This window comes from Ochotona princeps, chromosome 7 (assembly GCF_030435755.1).
Source record: "Ochotona princeps isolate mOchPri1 chromosome 7, mOchPri1.hap1, whole genome shotgun sequence".
NCBI classification, from domain to species: domain Eukaryota; kingdom Metazoa; phylum Chordata; class Mammalia; order Lagomorpha; family Ochotonidae; genus Ochotona; species Ochotona princeps.
The window spans coordinates 45,431,371-45,453,542 of record NC_080838.1 but is presented as its reverse complement, the minus strand read 5'-3'; the positions used below and the strand labels follow the sequence as shown (position 1 = coordinate 45,453,542).

General features: G+C 39.2%; 1 protein-coding gene across 4 annotated transcripts in view; it reads left to right on the top strand.

Annotated features, from left to right (window-relative positions):
* Positions 1 to 22,172, top strand: part of NFKB1 (nuclear factor kappa B subunit 1) — a 115,070-nt gene that overhangs the window by 53,326 nt on the left and 39,572 nt on the right. For all 4 annotated transcript variants that reach the window (XM_058666991.1, XM_058666989.1, XM_058666990.1 and 1 more), the window contains 2 exons: positions 10,697 to 10,845; positions 21,861 to 22,024. In XM_058666991.1, coding sequence (XP_058522974.1) covers positions 10,697 to 10,845; positions 21,861 to 22,024 — 313 coding nt within the window. The remainder of the gene's footprint in view (positions 1 to 10,696; positions 10,846 to 21,860; positions 22,025 to 22,172) is intronic.

Sequence of the window (22,172 nt, the reverse complement as noted above, 5' to 3'; positions counted from 1 at the left end):
TAACTACAAAAAAATCAGCATCAAAGCTTCAAAAATAGAAACCTCTGAGGTTGAATGGGGAATGATGAGTAATTCTTCCAGAATGAAGCATACATGAAAAGAGCAGGTGGTAATACCAAAAAAAAAAAAAAAAGCAGTAATGTCAGGCTATGAAAGAATTTAGACTGTACTTTTTGATAACATGGACAGGCAATAAAAGGTAAAATATAGGAATGATGCGTAATAAGTGCTTCAGGAATTCATTTACTGTCTGCTAAAGGATATTCAAAGGGAAAGACCTGTAGTCGCCATTTTGAAGGAATTTCAGGAGTGGCCCTAAGAATGCAAGCCAAAATAGAAACTAAGGTAAGAAAATGGAGGGGGGAAAAATGACAAATCAAAAAGCTTTGAAAATACTCGACTGAAATTTAAAATCCAGCGAAGCAATAGAAGACAAAAAACTGCAAGGGATCTAAGATGGTAGGACAGTGCACTCGAGTGCAGTTACTTAAAAGCAATGATTCCATTCACAGGAGGCAGAGTAGGCTTGAGAAGGATGTTAGTTCTGTTTTGGGCACACTGAATTGTAAAGATAGTAGTCATCTTCATGAAGTAGACAGCTAATTCCAAGAGAGTGGAGTGCAGTGAGCATGGACCAATGACCAGCGACCATCCATAGTGAACCCTCTCTCTGGAGTGGAGGAGGAGTAAATATCTCAGCAAAAGCAGCAAGAGGAAAGAAGAGGGCATCTCTAGGAGGGAGACACATCGTGCACTTCAGAGAGGCTCTATGTGACTAAGAATAAGACGGAGACAGTAGGTTTAAAAACATGGAGCCAGTTGTGACCTCTAAGTGCTTTTTCATTTGAAGAATGGGGGGATTAATTAATGCAAAGGGCTACAGTAGGTACTTCAGTGTTGGCAGAGTGTTTTGCATACATGGTAGAGTCAAGAGAACAGAGATCAAGTTGGTGTGAGTACACTTTAAGAACCTCTGTAACTATTTTGTAATGAAGATCAAACCAAAGAATGGTTTGACATTTCTGGGTGTGGTGCCTGGTACATAGGTTTGAACAAGTACAACTGTCAGGAAAAAGTTTTTCTTTTCTTTCTTTCTTTTTCTTTTTTTTTTTTCCAAAGAATAAGGAAGGAGAGTATGCCTGTCTATGACAAGAGAAAAGGATCTTAGAGAGAGAGTAATTCAAGGAAGTCTAGAATAAAGATTGAAGGTAAAAACAGAATTATTAGTTTTGGAAAAAAGAACAGACCTGTTTCTATGAATTAGCAGATGGTGTGTGCTTGAATGGGGATATTTTGAATTTCAGTTTCAGTAAGGGGAAGAGTTTAAAAAACCTCTCCCACAGTGGACTGTAACTGCTCATTGAAGTCAGAGGACAGCTCTCTGAAAACTGTCAGGAAGAGCTAGATCAGAATTGATGCCACTTTGTGCGTGGTCTGTATCAAGAACTGCACCTGACACTTTAAATTACCTCCTTTCATCCTCATGGAAATTCAAAGATGGTCTGTTTATGTTCACATCTTGCAGATGAGATAAGCCAGGAAAGCTAAGTAGGTTGCCCAGGATCATCCACTATATCATGGAGGGAACCAGCAATGAGACTCAAGGTTTTCTGGCCCCAAAGCCAAGGGTGCTTATTGAGATTTTGGACATGTGACCCCGACTGAAAACTGAGTAGATCTGATGGGGTGATTTTTCCTGTCAGTTACAAACATGGACGTTGAAGAGGAGCCTTCTGTCTGAAGAGCGAAGGGCTGTGAAATTGGGGTAGATTAGAAATGTGAATCTTGAATACCTGAAAGAAATAAGAAGACCAGACATAGAGAAAATGGGTGAATTGTGCTGTATCCAAGATGGAGAATGGCATACAGAAAATGTAGTAAGGATGTAAAGAGTGGGGGACAAAGGGTATTGATTCAGGTGTCACCCTCTTCTGTTTTCCCATACCTGCTAGAATTCCTGCCTCTCAGACACTAGATTCCCTTTACCATACTGCAGGTGCTGTGCAGCACCCGGAGCCCAGAGCTTCAAATCCTTCTGCTAACCTAGGCTAGTGTTCTGTTCTGGTATATAATAATCACATTCTAATTTAAATTTAAAAACACACCCTATTGAAGAGGACACATTGGGATGTAGTCATATGTTTAAAGATGAATTGACAACATAATAACATTAATTCCTTCCCAATCACCTCTTTATATTTTAGTAAATTGGCTTCCATAATAATATTTTAATCATGTCTTACTTATTATACACTCCTTAAATTATGTACTTATTTTGAAAGCCAACAATATGACAAACATTATTTTAGGTACTAGGAGTATGGCAGGGAAGGAATCGATATCCCTGCTCCATTGTTTTGGAGAAAATAATCACAATACATAGTCATGTAGTATTAAATGGAAATTAATATATGGAGAAAACAAAGCAGAGCAAGGAAGATAGGAATGTGAGTGTTCAAGTTTAGGTAGGGTTAGTGCGGTCAGTGAAAGCCTCCCTCAGAGATGATAGTTGATTATGAATGTGGAACAGTACAGATATCCTGAGAATATTCTAGAGAGGTGCCTGCAAATAATAAAGCCCTCAGGTGGAGGCTTATATTCAAGAGCACTGAGAGGCTCATGTGGCTGTACAAGAAACAAAGCCAGAGAGGAGAGCCAGAATGGGGTGATTAGATAATCTAGTCATCATAAGCCCTTGTAAAGACTTGGATTTTAAGATAGTAAGATAGGGAGAGGAGCAAGAAGGCTGGGGATATGAATGACATGGAGAATCTGAGAATACCTTCAGTCTAGTAGAGAGAATAAGAAACTTAGATAATAGTTCCAGAATGTTTTAAACTTTATTATAAGAATATACAAATGAGGCAAAATCAGGCTTACATTTGTAAAATAATTCATGATTAAACTACAAACCATTCTTCCCATATTTTTGTAATTATTGATGATTAAGCCATACAACAGTACAAATTTATTTGTAATTGTTATTGAGATGATAAGGGTTGAGGTAAAAGTCCCCAGCAAGCCTTGTATTAAGCCACACCGTATTCTGTAGAGTGGATTTTCTGAAGGAAATATTATGTGTGTGCATCTATACCTGGTAGGGTAAAATTTAAGAATTAGCTTTAATAAAGGAAATGGTCAAAGTATGACAAAAGAGTCACACTTTCAAAGTAGAGCTGTTCAAAGAGCTCTTACTCATCTTTTCTGTGTGGTTGATGAAACCATCATAGGCCATTTCCTTGTGATGTGGCAGTTTGATCTAATGCCAGCCTTTTGTCTGGAACTGTATGTGCAATCAATTAATCATGTAGGGCACTGGGCAAAATGAAAGAATGTCAGTGAATCAGTGCACATCCAGGACACTACCAGGAAGATAACTGTCCCCAACTGCAAGTAGAGTATTTTCATGTCATCCCATACTTTACTGAGAATGCCACATTGGTATGGCAAAAAGGAAGAATGAATTCAGAGATCCTTTTTATTCTGGCTGTCTGACTTTGGGTTATATTACTTGTTAATCTGTCTTGTATTTTCTTCTCTGCTAAATGGTAATAATGGGGCCATCCCTTTCTACTTCCCGGAGTCATTGGAAAGCCTGCAGATCTTTACAAATAGAAGGAACAAAATTGGTACCACTATGGTAGCTATGTGTGCCAGACACTATCTTGTCTTTGTAATAGCCCTCTGATGTCATATGATTGGCTCATTTGTCTATGTAGGGTTTGAGCCTTGGGGTTTTCTAACTTGCATACAACCACAAGGCTGGGCGTCTTGGAGCTTGAGATTTGATCCTGATTAGATTAACAGGAAATTCCCTTCCTCCAGGGAAGACTTTATAAAGTGTCTCTATAGCAGAAACTGTGTTAAGCATTATTCTGAACCATCTTGTTTAGTAAAGGTTAGTCTGTATTTTCTGGTTGCTGAAATGTTCAGCAATGATAGTATCTAACTACCATTGTTAAAATAATGTTTTCCTTTGTTGTTGTTATTGTTACCTTATAATCTGACTTACTGTACAACAGAAAAGAATTACTGCATGTTCATGTGGCTAATTTTTTTTATGGAAGGGCCTTGTAAAGGGTCAAGCATGCTTTTGCCACCTATCACAACAAGGCCTTCCTTTCTGACAACACACACCATGAAAACCAAACAGACGGGTTTATCAGGAATAGCTCTGATGCTTTTAATCAGATGATGTGCACCTCCAAATCACTGAGGATACCAGACCCATGCAAAGGAAAAGTGATCCAGTGAGATGATGGCACAGGAAAATGAAAAAATATGAGTGAACTGTGAAGTTAGACCCAGATTTTAAAATCTGCCCTGTCACTGGGCCACAGCTCCATCATTCTGAGTCTTAGGTCCTCCGGTTCCTTCAGCTGTGGACCAGAGTACCAGTATTTACGCCAGGAGCCTTTTGTGGGGCATATTTTCTTCCCTTCCAAAAAAAATACATTAAGTTAGAAACAATGGTGGATAAATGCTTTACGAATTTAAAAAGCAAGGAGAAGGAAGGCAATGCCCTTTAACTGCCAGTTAGTTTCTCCCCACTTCTTGTAGTACATTCCAGGTGGTTTTCATTCACTGTCCCTATCAATCACAGTTCCAGCACCAGGATAGTCAAGGAGCTTGGTGGACTAAAATGATGAGAAGGTTGTTTTATAATGTTCACATTTAGTCCTTCCCCTTAATGAATAACAAGGAAGGAAAGGGAAAATCCAGGAGGTAGGAGCCATTTGTGAATGTAGGAGGAGGTCAGAAGTGCGGCTTTTGTCCCTAGAACCTTTGTGCTACTCTCTCTGCCAAGAACACTGTCTCAAGCCTTGCGCCCTGCTCAGCCCCTGCCCTGTAACATTCACCCACCTTGTCCGTTCCCACCACCATTCCTGTTAAATTCCTGCACTTCTTTATGTCTTAACCCTGGAAGGTGTTTCTGAATTCCCAACCAGGTCAAGTTTCTGTTGCATGTAATTATCTAGTAAGCTCTTCCTAGTTATGCTTTCACATTCGCTTGTGAGGTTATATGATCTTAGTCAGTTCTTCTGATTCCATAACAAGGACTGTGTCTGGTTTGAACTTCCAGTATATTTCTTCACTCCCTAATTTACTGCAGTGCCTGGAAAATAGAAAGGTCTTAAAATTCATTGAATAGGTAAGTTTGGTTATCAGTGAGGCAATAGTTTAGATGGGAAAGAATTTATCTTTGGGATTGCTAATCCCAATAGGTGCCAAATACTGTATTAACTCATTTAATTCTGAAAACAATCCTATGATAACTAGTATTTCATTACTTTCATTTCAAAGATGAAACCAAATTCCAAGGCAGTTGGCCAGCTCTGTGTTGACCCAGCTAATAAATAAGTACAGAAGAATTTGAGCCCAGAAGCCTGGCATTAGAGTACTGAGTCTGACATATTGTTCTTCTGCTTCATGTGGTAAAGGACATGTGTACAAGTAAATGAAGCATAAACTTCTTTTTTTATTATTAATTATTTTGCATTATGTGACAGTTTCATAGGCTCTGGGAATCCCCCACCCCTCTCCCTCCCCTCCCCCCTGGTGGATTCCTCCACCTTGATGCAGTAGTACAGTTCAAATTCAATCAAGATTCTTTCCTTGCAAACGTATACCAAGCATAGAGTCCAGCTACTTATTGTCCAGATGGGTTGAACAGTTTCTTGGGGAGACCATTTCTGGTCCGAAGTTAGAGCTGATAGAATATCATCACAGTCAATTAAGAGACCCAATATAACATCAACAGCAATTTGCAATATTATGGAATTGACATGGTTTTGAGTAACTAGTATGTTAAAAAAAAAAAGCAAGTCCTAACCACAACCTATGATTAGCTCATTGACATTTCAATTTTAGTTTATATACAGCACCGGCAAGCATAAACTTCTTTTAAAAACTGTAGATTTGTCACCTCTTCTTCATTATCATCATCATCATTAACATCTTCCTCACTTATAAGAAAAACTGAACAGAAAGGAACTACTTCATGTGTCACATCTCACATTCATATTTGACCCTGCATTGTGCCGAAGTGATTCATCCAAATTTACCCAGGGTTAACTAGGCACTCTACATTCCTAGAAAATTGTGGACTTATTTCATTTTAACACCTTTTAAAGAACCATCATGCACTTTGCCACAGCATGGCAGTTACTTTAAATAAACAGGGATGATTTGACTAAAATCAATTATGTGACCCTGGATTTCTACTTTTTCAAAAAGCGGATCTAGGCTGTGGTCATCAGTTGGTGTTGAGTCATAAAACTCCCAGAAGAAAATTTTAAATTTCATCAAGAAAGCCAAGAAATCCTTCATACCCTTAAGAATGGTAGTTACTGTAGTCATGTAATTACTACTGGAAAATCAGCAAATCCCAACAAGGTACTGTGTTCTTGAAAAAAAAACTTAGTGGATGAGCAGAGGTGGTCTGAATCAGTCATTATTCCATACACCTTCTTTCAGAGAGGATTGCTTTAAAAAAATCATATTGACATGTTTATATTGTTTAAGCATCTCTCAGTAGAAGAGTACAGTACAGAGCTTGGACTCAAGTTGTGCCATTGCAGTGGAAGCATATCATGTAGCTAGGTACACTAGCAATTGGAATAACTACACTAAGCAAAGGACTTGCATCAAAACAGGACTGAATTCTGTTAATGTGGGTGGTTTCTCTCAGTAAAGGAGCTACAAGATAGCTATAATAAAGAGAATGTCCCAGTTTAGGTGATAACAGAGTAACTGGTGAGTTAAATAACTAAATGAGAGTGGTTGGTGATTACTATGGCTCTGAGAGTTTCCTTGAACCCGGATTCCATATGGTTCTAGCGCAGTGTTGTACAAAAGACTTGAATCAGGGGCTTGTAGTAAGAATTCTTCATAAAGATTCTTCATAAAGAACCAGCTTCTTTATGAAGAAGTTTCCTTTATGAATAAGCCATTTAATAGACGAAACTATGTTCTGGGTACCCAACACTAAATCAGAAGAAATTGAAGATCACATAAATCGGGTCTTTAAATGGATTGAGAAGTGGATGAAAGACCATAACCCTGGGCTTAAAAAACTGACCACTTCAGCAGTCATTCTGGTTGCTATCTCTCTGCCCACTTTATAGAAACTGCCCATATATCAGTAAAAATTGTATTACATTTATATATAAAGGTTTATGCCTCAATTTCTTTTAATCTCAAATCTCATGAATATAATAATACTAGTAAGGATTGAGAGTGAAAGGTGCCATTGTTTAATGCTTTGATTGCTAAATAAAACAAATGGTTGGAAATGTTAGGTTTATAAAAGTGTAAATGATCTCTTAAAACTAAAGAACTAAAAATATTTTTTGAAAAAAAGATAATGAACACTTATTCAAGTACATGACTGTTATTTGCTAAAGATTATTTTTAAGACTTCATGTAGCATTAATTTTATTTAATTCTCAGACAACACTGAATACTGGGGTTATCTTTTTACAGATGAGGAAACTGAAAAAGATTACACAGCCAGTAAACAGAAGTTCTGATTTGTAACCCAGCTGGTCTTTCCCCTTGAGCCCATTGTCTTATAGTGTCTTTGAGTAGCTAGTTGTTCCATGTTGCCACTTTTTCTACTTTGCTATAATGGAAAGATTCAATTTGTTTAGCCATTGGTGTTTAAGTGTCTGCGATGTTCAGCTCCCTTCACAGGTACATTTGCTCTCTAAAAACTTAGTTTTCAAGGAAACCGCTATTCAGAGAAGTAAAAATTAAGGCCAAAGTAGAGTTAAATTCCCCATGGAACAAATGAATTTCCTCATTGATTGTAAATAACTCTAGTCATTGTGGCATTTTACGAAGTGTGGTCTCCCCCAAAGTAGAATGCCAGTGTCTTTGTGTGCCACATGACTTGCAGATACTCTTGTTTTTTTCTCTGTCCACACTTCAGCTTTCTTCTTTCAGTCAGTGTTTTGGAAAGTCCACAAAACCCAGGGGGCTCCCTGTTGTAACCCTGTGGTCTGTGTAAAAACCAGGTAATACTGTGCAGACTTGGACTTGTTCAAATGGATCACACAGTGCATTAGTCACTGGCAACTTTTTCAGATCCTTTACCTCAGAGACTACACAGTTCCTCATTCTTGCCATCCTTCAGTCATAAAGAAAAATATGTGAGCACTTTTTGAGGGCAACTCCCCCCACTTTCCTTCAGTGCTAGTGACTAATTCCCTCCTGTGGCAACAAAGGAGGGTTCAAATAATATCTGAAGCAATTGAACTTTGATCACTGTGTTCCTTCAGGGATCCCATTTATGTGGAACACCCATCTGATTTCACCCAAGTGAAGCATTTCATCACATCTTACCCAGCTGCATTGCTGTGCTGTCACTTAAAAAGTGAAATCACAGGGTCTCCCTTATGCTTTTTTGTTTATCCATTAACAAAGATTGAGCTCAGATATCAACACAGAGGCGTGGAGCTGATATCAGCAATCCAGGGTGTGTGTGGGGACAAAAGCCAACATTACAGCAAACCCCGAACTTCTCCTTTCCCATCCTGCACTTAAACACAAAAGCTTTCTGCCTGGTATAAAAGGGAAAGCATTAATTCCCACTTAGCTTTATACCTAGAGGGTTCTTCAAGTGCTAGAACCTGTTTTAGAAATTATTTATTTGTATTTTAATATGGTCAAAATTAAGTTTTGTAATTAGCTGCTGGTGCCCTTGGGAAGGAGTGTGCTTTCTGCTGCTATTACTGGACACCCCAAACTGAGAATAGAGAATAAAAGTTGACTTGGCTGCTGATTCTGAAGGCTGGGAAGTTTGAATGAAGTGGCACATCTGATGAAGGCCTTCTAGCTGATCAGGCACACTGCACAGGGCAGAATGATGTCCCCGCTCAGTTGTTTCCTCTCCTTCATTTGAAGTCTTAGTGCCATCCATCTAGGACCCCTTCCCTCTGACTTCTTTTAATCTTAGTTGCCTACTAAAGATCCCAACTTCAAGTAGCACGTTTAGGTTGAATTTCTACCCTTTCACACCTCACACTGAGGATTAAATTGTAACGTGCATTTTGGGTGGCCACATTGAATCCACACCAGGGTATGAGAGGATTCAAAAGCAAACCCTTGCACCAGCTCTGCAGCAGTACAGAGGAGAGGCCCTAAAGTATCCAACAGAGCTACCCTGTTGATTGGAAAAGAGTCTGTCCTTTGTTGGTGAGGGGAATTTTCTCTCAAAATCCTAGAGCAAAACAGACCAAGCTACGATCAACTTCTCAACTCTTGTAGCAAAAGATGGATTCAATTGCAAGAAATTCCCGTTGCACCCCTGCCTCAGTGAATATCTACAGCATAAGAAGGCTTACTCAAATTTATGGCAAAAAGACTTTCAGAAATATAGTAAGATTCTAACAGTTTAACTGAATTTCTGGCAAATTCTGACTTAGCAGGATTCAGGAGGGTGAAAATGCTATCATTGACCTTTTCTGTTGATGTGATTTTGATGTTGGAACTTTCTCAAGAATAGGATTTGGTTTGCTGTAGGAGGTTGGGCCACCAACTAGAAGAGAAAGGGTGTCCACGCTCTTTGTTTAATATACCTTTTCTTCTATGCTATTTCATTTTTATGGCAGTTTTCATTTTAAAGGTACACCAATCAGGGCAAGTGTTTGACCTGCCAGATAAGACACTTTTTGGGGCAACTTCATCGAATATCAGAGTACCTGGATTTGAGTCCCAACCATGCTCTTGATTGCAGCTTCCTGATAAAATACACCCTAGGAGTTAGTAACTGGGGGCTGAAGTACTTGGGTCCCTGATACCCTTTTGGGAGAAGTGGATCAAGTTCCCACCTCCAGATTGGAGCTTAACCCTAACCATTTGAATTAACAAATAAAAGCACTCATCCTCTCTCTCTCTCTCTCTCTCTCTCTCAATATATATATATATATTTCTTCCTCTTTCCCCGATACAAGTAAATAACTTTTTAAAAATAAATTACCTTAAATGAAAAAAAACCTGATATTCTTACAAAGCAGCAGCTGAAAAAGTATAACATCTAAGAATTTTCACTTTACAAATAGTTTGGTAAACTAAAGAAACATAAGAAACTTGAGCTCACAGTAGAGGAAGATACTGAAGATTTCAAATACCCTGAGAGATCATGATTGCAGCCCAAGCCTGCAGGCTTGAGTGTCCATGGCCAGCCTTCAGCGTAAAGATCCTGGATAGCACCTGCTCCTTCTGAGTCAAATGATGCAGTGTAAGGGTGCACTACTTTGCCCAACTCTCCTTACCTTGATTTCCATCAACCACCAGTTCTCTCACTTTTGTAACTAAAACTTGTGGTAAGGGTACAGAGGAAAATGGAGCTCCTCATTCTTGATTAGTAGGAAGAGAATACTTTGAGTAGCAGCCCAGAATTCTGCTAATATGTGCTCTGCCAACTTTTTCAAGGGACACTTAAGATTTATTTTAAATGACCTTCTTTCCAGAGTGTCTTTCTACCACATAAACCAACCAACATCAAAGTTTTTGTTTAATCCCGTTCTGTCATTTGTTCATCATACACTTTAAAAACATAGAAATGTGGTCATATGTATGTGTGGTTATATATAATTTGGGTTGTGTTTTTTATTAGTCTATCATAGACATTTTCCCATGTTACTCTATATAATCAGGACATGCTAACTTTTGAAATATACTTCTTATGTAGATCTGCAAATATATTGGACCAGCGAAGGTTATTGTTCAGTTGGTTACAAATGGAAAAAATATCCACCTGCATGCCCACAGTCTGGTAGGAAAACACTGTGAAGATGGGATTTGCACAGTAACTGCTGGACCCAAGGACATGGTGGTCAGGTAAGTGAGGGTGTATAACATGGTGGAAGGTAGGAACAGGGAGACACAGGGACATGAAAGCAACAGGCTCTTTTCATAAGAGATCTTTTTGAGAAACTCTGAGAGAGCTTCATGAAATCAAAAATTTGTGCTATCACTTCATCTCCAAGGAGGAGGGTGACTACATGTCTAGATTTGCCTGAGACAGCCCAGCTGGCATCTGTGGTGCTGGCCTAATTATTTATAACACCTCATCTACTTACAGGTGTCCCAGTTTGAATGATACGTTAAATGGTCACTTGACGTAGGAAACACTTGTGCTTCTTTCAACAATACTTTTCTCTTCCTGGAAATAAGTGTAAGGACAAGTTAGAAGAAATCTAACTATAGCAGAAATCAACACTTCTTGAATAATTTTATGTTCTCGATGGTTCCTTTAAGAGATATATAGTATGAAAGTTTGGAGCATGCAGTAGGTAAATAAATATTGTTTCAGCTTGGAAAGTGTGCCGATAACAAGACAAGGAACAGATCTTTGTTTTGACGTTCATTACACTTTAAAAATGTTAATAGAATGTAGCATTGATTAAAGGATTGGTCAGGTAAAATAAGAAATTTTTATGAAGTTTTATAGAAATGATTCCAGGTTAAAAGAATTAAATCATTTTTTTTTGAAAATTTAAGTTTTCTTTAAAAAGCAAAGAGGGAGAAAGAGAACACCCTTCTGTCTGCTCCCACAGCAGGGGCTGGGCCAGGCTGATACTGGGAGCTGGGGACTCATCAAGTGTCTACATGAGTGGGAGGAACACAGTTATGCAGCCATCACCTCCACCTCCCTGAATCCACGTTAGCAGAAACACGTGAGCCAGAGTCAATTGAATGCAAAATCTCTGCTATAAACATAGGCAATATAACCACCAGGTTAAACAGCCAGCCACATTTATTTTTTTAATAAAACCTATTTATTTTTTTTTAAAGATTTTTTTTTTATTATTATTATTGGAAAGCCAGATATACAGAGAGGAGGAGAGACAGAGAGGAAGATCTTCCATCCAATGTTTCACTCCCCAAGTGAGCCGCAACGGGCCGGTACGCGCCAATCCGAATCCGGGAACCAGGAACCTCTTCCAGGTCTCCCACATGGGTGCAGGGTCCCAAAGCTTTGGGCCATCCTCGACTGCTTTCCCAGGCCACAAGCAGGGAGCTGGATGGGAAGTGGAGCTGCCGGGATTAGAACCGGCGCCCATATGGGATTCCGGCGTGTTCAAGGCGAGGACTTTAGCCACTAGGCCACGCCGCCGGGCCCAATAAAACCTATTTATTATACTGAACAACACATACTGTTTTTTCCTTTTACCCAAACACAAAAATAGCATACAATATAGTAATTACCATGATATCAACTGTTGCATGAATCAGCAATCCCAATATTGATTGCCTTACTTTAAGACACTTCAAAAAGAAGTAACATTTTTAATTTAATTTTTACAGACTGTTTTTTTAAAGTTTTCTAATGTTGCTTTGAATCATTTATGTTCAAAATCCCAATTAACCTAGGCACTCAAAAGAAACTCGTTCAAATCAATGGTAATTAAGCTGATGTAGCATTTTGGGCTTTGAATTCTGCTCATGTTTCAAGTTGGTTGTTATAGGAGAGGTTGGGCTTTCATGTTCTTATGTATTTCTTTGTTTGACTGTAAGAAATATTTAAGTGTGAAAAACCTAGAGAGCTTTCTTTTAAGTCACCAAAATCTGATTCTTTTTGATGTTAGAAAAAACACTCTAGATTGAAGGAAGAAGCTTAAAATGATTTGAAAAAATTCAGGTGTGCTTTATGAACTTGTTTCCACATCCTCTTGAAAGACTGGACTGTTTCCTGTTGTGTGTCACAGTTGGTTCATCATCTGTTTTTGGAATACACCTCCAGTTCCTGGCAGACTTGTGGGAGCTTTAAAATGCAGGGTGTTGTCATCGTTTCAGATAACTGAACACTTTAGCGCTTCTGCAGATTTATTCGAGTAGGTTCTAGCCATTTGAAAATGTTTATTCTCTTTGGTTTTGTTTAATCTGTATGATGATCCTATCCTGTTCCTATCCTATTCCTGTTAGGAAATTAAAGATAATATTTATTGTTATGAAATTCGTGGTGTGTCTATAATTTGGTGTTTCTGTGGTTTGGTTTATTAGTCTTGTGATTTTAGAAACAACTACTGGGTATTTAATTTGAGACATACATTAGAAGAAAATTCCCTGTCTCCAGAGAAAGTGAGAAATCATTCTCTTTAAGGCAGTTACAGAATCAGCGGCAGGAGGGAAAGGTCTTCCCTCCACTGCCCAAATGGCTGCAGTGCCTGGCCCAGGACGTCTTTCAGGTTTTTTTATGTGGGTTTGGGGGACCAAACATTTGGAATATCCTCTTCTGCTTTACCAGAGAGCTGAAGCAGGGAGCTGACTCGGAAGTAGAACAGTCAGGACTCAAACCAGTGCCCTTAAGGAATGCTGGCACTGTGGGTAGCAGCTTAACCTATTATACTATAGGGCTCACCCAAGAAAATATTCTCTTGAAATGCCTTGAAGTGAGAAGTCTAGTAATTGAGAGAACTCGTTAATTTATTCCTCCATTTGTACAACAGTTTGAGCATTTAGACCCTATGGTTGGTCATTATAGTTATTGACTGGTTGTAATACCATACGATTGTCTAGCCCTAGACAATGTCACTGAGAAATTTAATTAGGAGAAAATACTACTTCAAAATTACAGCCCACTCAGTGGTCTTTCTTGCTGGAGGGCTCTGTGAAACTTTGGTACTCCCTTTCTGATTTAATTTTAGCTAAGTTTTTTTTCCTATACTCTTTTCAAAAATAAGTTATTTTCTTCTAGAGTCTTTTCTCTCCCCTCTTCCCTTCCTCAAGTTTTCAGTTTTTTTGTTTTGTTTTGTTTTAAGAAAGAATATTGTGCTGTCTGGAAACCAGAATTTGATTCCAATTTTATTGCTTTTAACGGGAGGACTAGGGGCAAGTTGCATGGAATACAGAATCTATCCTCAAGCTCTTTTATCTCCAAGATTCTAGACTCAACTAACATTGGCTAATATTATGAGATAACATGAGCAAACTTGCCACACATGCATCTGTGGTATGACATCAGTTATTATTATTTAGTTCTAACTTGTAGGCAAGAATATCACATGCAGAAATTCAGGAAGCTAGCCAAAGTTATTCCTTAGACTTGTCAATACTAGAAATGGAACATGATAACCTGCTTTCAATAAGAGAGATTAGACTAAACGTATAGATTCGTAAGCAGGGCACTGGTCCAGCATATCCAAAATGATATATAAAAATGACTGTAAAAAGAAAAAGTCTTCAAATTATGAAGACCGAAAGAATTACCTTTCTTTCGGTATTTCTCTTCACTCTTCTCTCTGCATGAATTCTGAATATTCTGTTTTCAGAACTATTTTATCTGTATTAAGATAATTGTGGCTTAGATAACTGTTTTCGTTAAAGTTACGTATTTGAAAGGCAGAGTTACAGAGAAAGAAAAAGATGGATCTTCCATTCACTGTTTTATTCACCCAGATGGCTAACACAGCCAGAACTAAGGGTAAAACCAGGACCCTGCAACTCCATGTGGATCTCCCATGTGTGTGTCAGAGGTCCACATACTTGGGCTATGTTACATTGCTTTCCCAGGCACATTAGTAGAGGTCAGGATGGAAAATGGAACAGCCAGGACTCAAATTGGCACTCAGATGGAATGTTGGCATCACAGGCAGTGGCTTAGCCCTCTCTGCCATAGCTCTGGCCTTGATAACTAAGTCTTCATGATAGGTGTGGTTGTTTTAGTATGGAGTATTTCGCCCTTTAACTTTTCTGTAAGTTTTTGAAGATTTCATTGTTTTTATTTAAAAGGCAGATTTTACAATAGGATGAAAGAGAGGAGAGGTCTTCTGTTTGCTGATTTACTCCCCAAATGGCCACAATGGCCAAGGCAAATCTAATCTGAAGCCAGGATCCTGGAGCTTCTTCCAGATCTCCCATGTGGGTGCAGGGGCCCAAGCAACTACGTCATCTTGCCCTGCTTCAGCAAGCACAATTGCTGGAAGTTAGATCAGAAATAGAGCAGTCAGTTCTTAAACCACTGCCCACATGGAGTACCAGCGTCACAGGCAATGGCTTTACTTACAATGCCACAAGGCTGGTCCCAAGTGTATGTTCTAAAAATGTCAGTTAAATCAACTTGTTCAAACTTTACATTTTCTTACTGATTTTCTGTCTACTGTCTCTATAGATTATGGAGAGAGGGATGTTGAAATCTCCAGTAATATTTATAGATATGCTTGTTTCTCCTTGTAGTTTCTTTATGATTTTGCATTTTGAAGCTTTTTTTATTTAGGTACATGAGTGTTTAGGATTCTTAAATGTTCTTGATTAATTGAGCCCTTTAGCACTAGAAAATGATCTTCTTTTATCCTTGGCAATACTGTTTGATGCAACATCCTTCTTAAGTGAAACTAATGTAGCTGTTTTACTTTCTTTCATTAATGGTAACTTAGAGCATTCAAATACACACTTCTTATGATTGGAACTTTTATGTTCAGTGAGACCCTCTTTTAATTGAGGTGTTTAAACCACATATATTTAGTGTGGTTATATATTCATATAAGCATGATGAAGTCTACCAGTCTTGCCATTTTTTTTACTGCTTGTCACATCTGGTCTCCCACCTCTTTTTCTTCCTTCTTCTGCATTATTTGTAATGATCTCATCTTACCTATTTGATTTTACTTCTTTGTACATTCTGTAGTTACTTTGGAGTTTATACTACCCATATTTAATTTAGCATAAAGTCTGCCTTTGAATAATGTTGTTCCTTTTCATGTATAATATACACACTGTGCACTGCTGCCCAGTCATCGCCTCCAAGCCTTTCTGATATTGTGTCATGTATTTATATTACATGTTTTAAATCCCCCAGTGTTGTTTTAGCTTTAACTATTCAATTACCTTTTTTTTAATATGCCTTAGTGAGGGGCATACTTTTTTTTAAAAAAAAGATTTATTTTTATTGGAAAGTCACATGTATAGAGAGGAAGATCTTCCGTCCAATGGTTCACTCCCCAAGTGGCCACAACAGCCAGAGCTGACCGATCCAAAGCCAGGAACCAGAAGCTTGTTCCAGGTCTCCCACGCTGGTGCAGGGTCCCAAAGCTTTGGGCCATCCTCAACTGCTTTCCCAGGCCATAAGCAGGGAGCAGGATGGGAAGCAGGACTGCCGGGATTAGAACCGGCGCCCATATGGGATCCTGGCACGTTCAAGGTGAGGACTTTAGCCGCTAGGCCACCACTCCGGGCCCAAATATTCAATTGCCTTTTAATGTAATCTTTTAAAGCCTGAAGAAAATTTGTTTTAGGTTTTCCCACATATTCACTATTTACAGTGCTCCTCATTCTGTTTCAGAGGTCAGTCTGTCTGGTATCAACTTCTGTCTAGAGTACTTCCTCTGACTCTTCTTGTATTGTTGATCTGACACTGACAAATTCTTATAGTCGTGGTATATCTTACGATTATGTATTTCAGCTGTTTCTCAGATGCACTTTTGAGATGGGTAGGATTTTAGATTGACAGTGTTTTCTTTCACACCCTTAAGATGTGTGTGTGTCTGTCTGCTGGCTTTCCTTTTCCCGGTAGGAAGTCTCCTGTTGTTTTACCTTTGTTCCTCTGTATATAGTGTATCAATTTCGATCCCCTAGAGAATTTCAGATTTTCTCTTCACTTCTAGGTTTTAGCTTGTGATTGGAATTCACTGTGACTTGGATCTCTGAGTTTATATTTTCGAGTAAATGTTTTTAAACGTTTTTTCTGTATATTCCTCTTTTCCTTTTCTTCTGTAATTCCAATTAAACATATTTGGTCATTTGAAATTTTCTCACAGCTCACTGATAGTCTTTTCTCCCCTAATCTTTTCTTTGTATTTCATTTTAGATAGTTTCATTGCCTGATCTTCAAGTTCGCTGATTTTTTTCTTCATATGTCTGATGTATTCTTAATCCCATCTGATTGCTTTTGTTGTCAGGAAGTGTAGTTTTTATGTCTTTTGGCTTATTTGGATTGTTTCTTGGTGTCTTTCATGCTTCTCTTTAACACAAGTACTTTTTGTATCTTTTGATGATTTGGAACATTTGAAACTTCCTATATACTTTCCTAAAAATTATGTTTTTGGTGTAATTTCTGAATCTGTTTCTGTGGATTGATTTTTATCCTCAGTATGAATTGTATGTGTGTGTGTGTGTGCGTGTGTGTGTGTGTGGTGGGGGGAGGGATGGCAGTCATTTTTAATTTGGGGTTGTTAGTTACTTGATTTATTTTTGTATACCTTTATTTGTCTTTTGAGTGTTGGAATGAATTTAAATTTGGCAACAGACCTATCCTTTTTAGACTTTCTTTTGGGATTGGTTAGGGAGACAAGAGGACGTTCATCCAGGGTCAATCTGACACCATTACTAAGGCAGGATCTTCAGAATAGTGTTTTCAGCCTGATGTCTCATGAGGTTGCAGTAGCAGAATTGTTCTGACTGCTTCTGTATGATGATTTTTTTTCCAGTGTTGGGGAGTTTCCTCACACACATACTCAGAACAGTACTCAGCTTTTAAAGATTTGAGTAGATCTCTGAGTGTCTCTGTAGTTCTTCTCCGGTGCTCCGCCTGTGGAGATATGTGACTGTCCAGCTCTGCATGTTTGCTGGGCTTATGGTTCTTCTTTCCAGGTAGCCTCTTCCCAGACATTAATTAGAATAATTACAGAATTTATGTTTGAATTTCTCTTAAGAACCGCTATTCTGTACTGCCTGTTGTCCAGTGTCAGGCTAGTTCTCTGCTTCTTGACCGTCTCCTAGTTCACTATGAGCTTTGTCCAATAGTCCTACTCCCTCCCCACCATCCCCACCACACACACACACACACACACACACACACACACACACAGACGACTCTTCATTGTCTCACAGGTGTTCCAGGGAAATTCTGGAAGGAATGAGCAGGTTGACTGTTCCATAGGAATTTTTTTTTCTCCTGCCAACATATTTTTATAATACTGATACATAATTGTGTAGAAAACTGGAGCAGGTTTCCAGATACTTAATTTGAAAGCCACTTTTTAATGTTGTTTTAGTTGTTTAAAAGGAGGTTCCATCCCATCATTGTAACACCGTCATTATCTGGAGGCAGAAGATTGACTTCCATATCTTCATTTGTTGACACAGTGCACCTTTTATTCACATGGTGATCAATAAGAATAATGCCTTTCTCACAGGCATCAGAGTAGGTCATCTTCATGAAGAGCATTTTATAAATGATAAAGTGTAAAGTGCAATCCAAATGTTTGTCATTTTTATTATCTGAGAGATTACCATGTTTTCCTTTAATTGTGGATATGCTATATAGTAGTAATACATAAAAGGCCAAAAGTTGAAAGTATTGTTTCTGAAAAACTACCTATGCCCGCAGGCGCATCAGGATGTCATACCGCATGGTTGCTGTGTTATATTCATGTGTTCGTTTAGTCCGCAGACGTTTATGACATGCTCAGACTTCAGGTGCTGCCTTAGGCAGTGGAGATCTCTGCCTTTGAAGAAATTGAAGTGGTGTGTTTTGCTCTTGGTGAATGTCTCAGCTGTTCATTTATCTGGACCCATGACTCATTCTGTCTTCAGGCTTCTGTGGGAGTACACATTTCACTGTACTATCACAGCCTCAATTTTCTTTACCTAGTTTAGCTTACTTTCTCAAATTTTCTTTGTTTCATTAAATCTAGTTGTCCTAACATCTCTTTCTGTTACCATATTTTTTTCTTTATGAGTAAAAGTAAGAATGAAAGTTCCTAGAAGCTTGCTTTAACAGATGTGCCTCCAGCTTATTCTTTGAATGCCTCACTTACTGATTCCTTGCTTAGTTCTCTCAAAGTACCTTGGGCTTCAGGATGTTGTCTTTTGGAAACAACAGCAAGGGACACCATAAGTGGTAGATATTGTGCAGCCAGTCAGTAGTGGCAGATGGCCTACAGGCAGCTAATGGTGCTGAGTAGGGTCCATCTGGGAGCTGCCTGACCTGAGATGTTCACTGGAGAGCCCTCACGTGGCCTCTCTCTGCTGCTCCCCCTGCCCTGGGATTCCACACGCTGATCCCACCGTGCTCAGGATGATGGTGAAGTGGTTCCTAAGCCAGAGCATGCTTTGAAGAACCTGGGACCCAAATCCCTACAGCTAACATGGCTTGATGGAAGATGTGCTGTACCAGAAGATGCCTCCCAGCTGGAAGTTCCTGTCCTGTGGCTCCTGACCAAAACCAACATGATAACCCACTGGCAGAGTGACTGTTCACTGCTCATTTGCTCACTAGATATCCCAGAGGAGTTATTGTGGACTCAAAGAATCAGAACATCACCACCTTCATCTAGACCATCCAGCTGGTGGGAAAGGAGAAAAGCATTTACTGTGTAAAACAACAGCTGAAGGAAGTGCTGCAAAGCCTGAGTAGTCTCTAGCTTATTTAGAATCCCAGAGCTGTCTGGGAGTTTAATCTGCTCAGATTCTAAAGCGAAGGACCGAAACTATGAAAGTCTACTTGTATACCTGAAAGAGGGTGTGTGTGTGTGTGTGTGTGTGTGTGCGGTTATATCTGTGTGTGCTTCATCAAATGCAGTGCTGTCAGTGGAAGCCAGGAGCCAGATACTCTCTCCATGTTTCCAGGATGAGTGGCAGAGGCCCAAATACTTGGCTCATCCTCTGTTGCTTTCTGGGGCACTTTAATGGGGAGCTGGAATGGAGGCAGAGTGGCCAGGACTTGAACCTGCTGTCCCATATAGGAGGGCAACTCTGCAAGCAGCAGCAGCAGCTTAACCTCCTAGACATAACATCAGCCACTGTGAAGGGTTTAGAATGTGTCTTGCCTGGTACCTAGCCTGTGACCTAGACCCTCCCCACCACCACTGCCACTTCACACCACACAACCTGTTCAGCTCAGTCTGCCCTCATTGTACTTTATTATCAAAGCCAACTCTCCTCTCTGGGTGGTAGGTTGTGGGTAGGTATCCCATGATGGCATCTAGCATTGTCCACATCATGCACAAAATCTTCATCTGAGCTAGACTCTTTTATTCTCCCACTAGCAGCTGAACAGTGGAGCCCAGAGGTCTGGTGACTTGCCCAAGGTCACTGACAATGTGCAGGTGCTGTGGTAATAAATGAGAGCCTATAAACTACACAAAGACAGGGCTCTGTTTTGTTCTGTGATGTGACCTGCATACCTGGAACAGCATGGAGCACATAACAGGCAATCCATCCATGTAATGCTGTTTTTAAAATGGAAAGGAAAACACTCAGCTGGTCCTACTTGGGATTTCCCACCCGCACGTCTTGCTGCCATGAATGCTCTTCACTTACACATCCATGGCTTCCTCTTCACTTCTTTCACATTGCTCCTTGCTTGTCATCTTTCCACTGAGGTCCTTCATGACCTGTCCCTGTTTTAAAGTGGTAGGCCTTTTTCTGTTAACTCTGTTTTCCTTCTTCCTACCTTATTTTTCTTAATAACGCTTATCTTCTAAATTATATTGTATAATTTTTAGTTTCTTCTGTTTTCACGTTATCATGTAACAGAAGCACATGGTATATTGTCTGGCACTAAATAAACATTTGTTGGATGAACAAGTCTCCTTGGCAAAGTGTTTTCTGTCTGTGTGTTTTATTACTGCTGCTCAACAGACTTCTTTGTTCTTGTATCTTCGTGTGCATGACTGGAGAATTTTGTGTATTTTCACCTCAATTGCCATATGTCCATTTGTTAATGTATTTTCTGTGGAAGTAACTTTCAAGAGATAAAACATCCTCCACCTTGCTGCAAATGACAGGATTTCATTCATCCTAAGGGTGAATAGTATTGCTTTGTGCAAATGTCTCATTTTCTTCATTCATCCGATGATGGGCTGGATTGAACTAGAGAACATTATAGGAAAGAAGTCAGACACAGAATGATATCACTTGCTCTCGTTTTCTCTTGCATATTTGAGAGTGAATTTAAAAAAGAAAGCCTCAGTATGAAGCCAGAAGGTTGAGTATTATTGAAGGCTGAGAGGGGTGGGATAGAGTTTGGATGTAAAAAATATATATATGGATATTTCGGTTAGCTTAGGAATTGTGACCAAAAAAGTACTAATAAAGACATTAATAAGGGGAGCTGGGAGTGGATAGCTGAGAATTTTGTATAACTACAAAATATTTTGTAAATTTTAAGCTATTCTGAAACAAAAATTGAAAAAACTTTAAAACAAAGTAAAAGATTCTCCATTATGAGTACACATACACCCTCAGCCCTGAGTACATGTGGAATTAAGGACAGTTCTAGTGGCAATAATGAATTCCCACCTTAAAGATAACCCAGGAGTGAATGAGACTCCAGATAGACTTTAAATCTTCCAGAAACCAAAGCATGATCTGAAGAAAACAAATCCTTTCATCTGTAGTATTCCTCTTTTGTTAAAAAGAAAACATGTTAGTGTATATTTGGAATCTAGTGTTTCTTTTTGTGAGATTCCTTTAGAAATTTCTTTCACGTGAGCCCAGCTAAGACTTTCTACTTTGAAGAATATGTGTCCCGCTCCGTTTGACAAGTTGAAAGTACAGTAACTTCTGAAAACAAAAGATACATTCCAAATATACCACAGAATTGCTCGTCAGCAAAATTCTGAGACCTGTAAACCAGGTGCTTCATTTGCTGAGTGTAGTTATGTAATATTTTTATTTATAGTCATGTAATATTAGTGTATTTGATTGCATTGTACACTGAAAACATGTTGAAAATATAATGCAATATTCAGTTTAAGTGTACATTAGAAAGCTAATGTCAGAAAGTTCCTAGGTATTTGGATAAGACTGTGGACTGTGTATTTTTAAAATGCACTGTAGTAAAGCCCTCCTCTTTAGTCATGTGTGTCTAACTGTTGTTGCTGTTCCTGTTTACTGTTTTTTGCCTCCAGCTTTTCAAACCTAGGTATACTTCATGTGACAAAGAAGAAGGTGTTTGAGACACTGGAAGCAAGAATGACAGAGGCATGTATCAGGGGCTACAATCCTGGACTCCTGGTGCATCCTGATCTGGCTTACTTGCAGACTGAAGGTGGAGGAGACCGGCAGCTCACCGGTGAGCCTCGTTCGCCCAGCCTTACTCCTCTGAGGGCAGGCTCCTGTGCTGCTGTGGCCCGTGGGTGCATCCGCATGCCTGCTGTTCCTCCTCCTCTGGCCTGTGCCTCACCGTCACCTCATCCTTACCCTGCTCAGAGAGCTTTAAT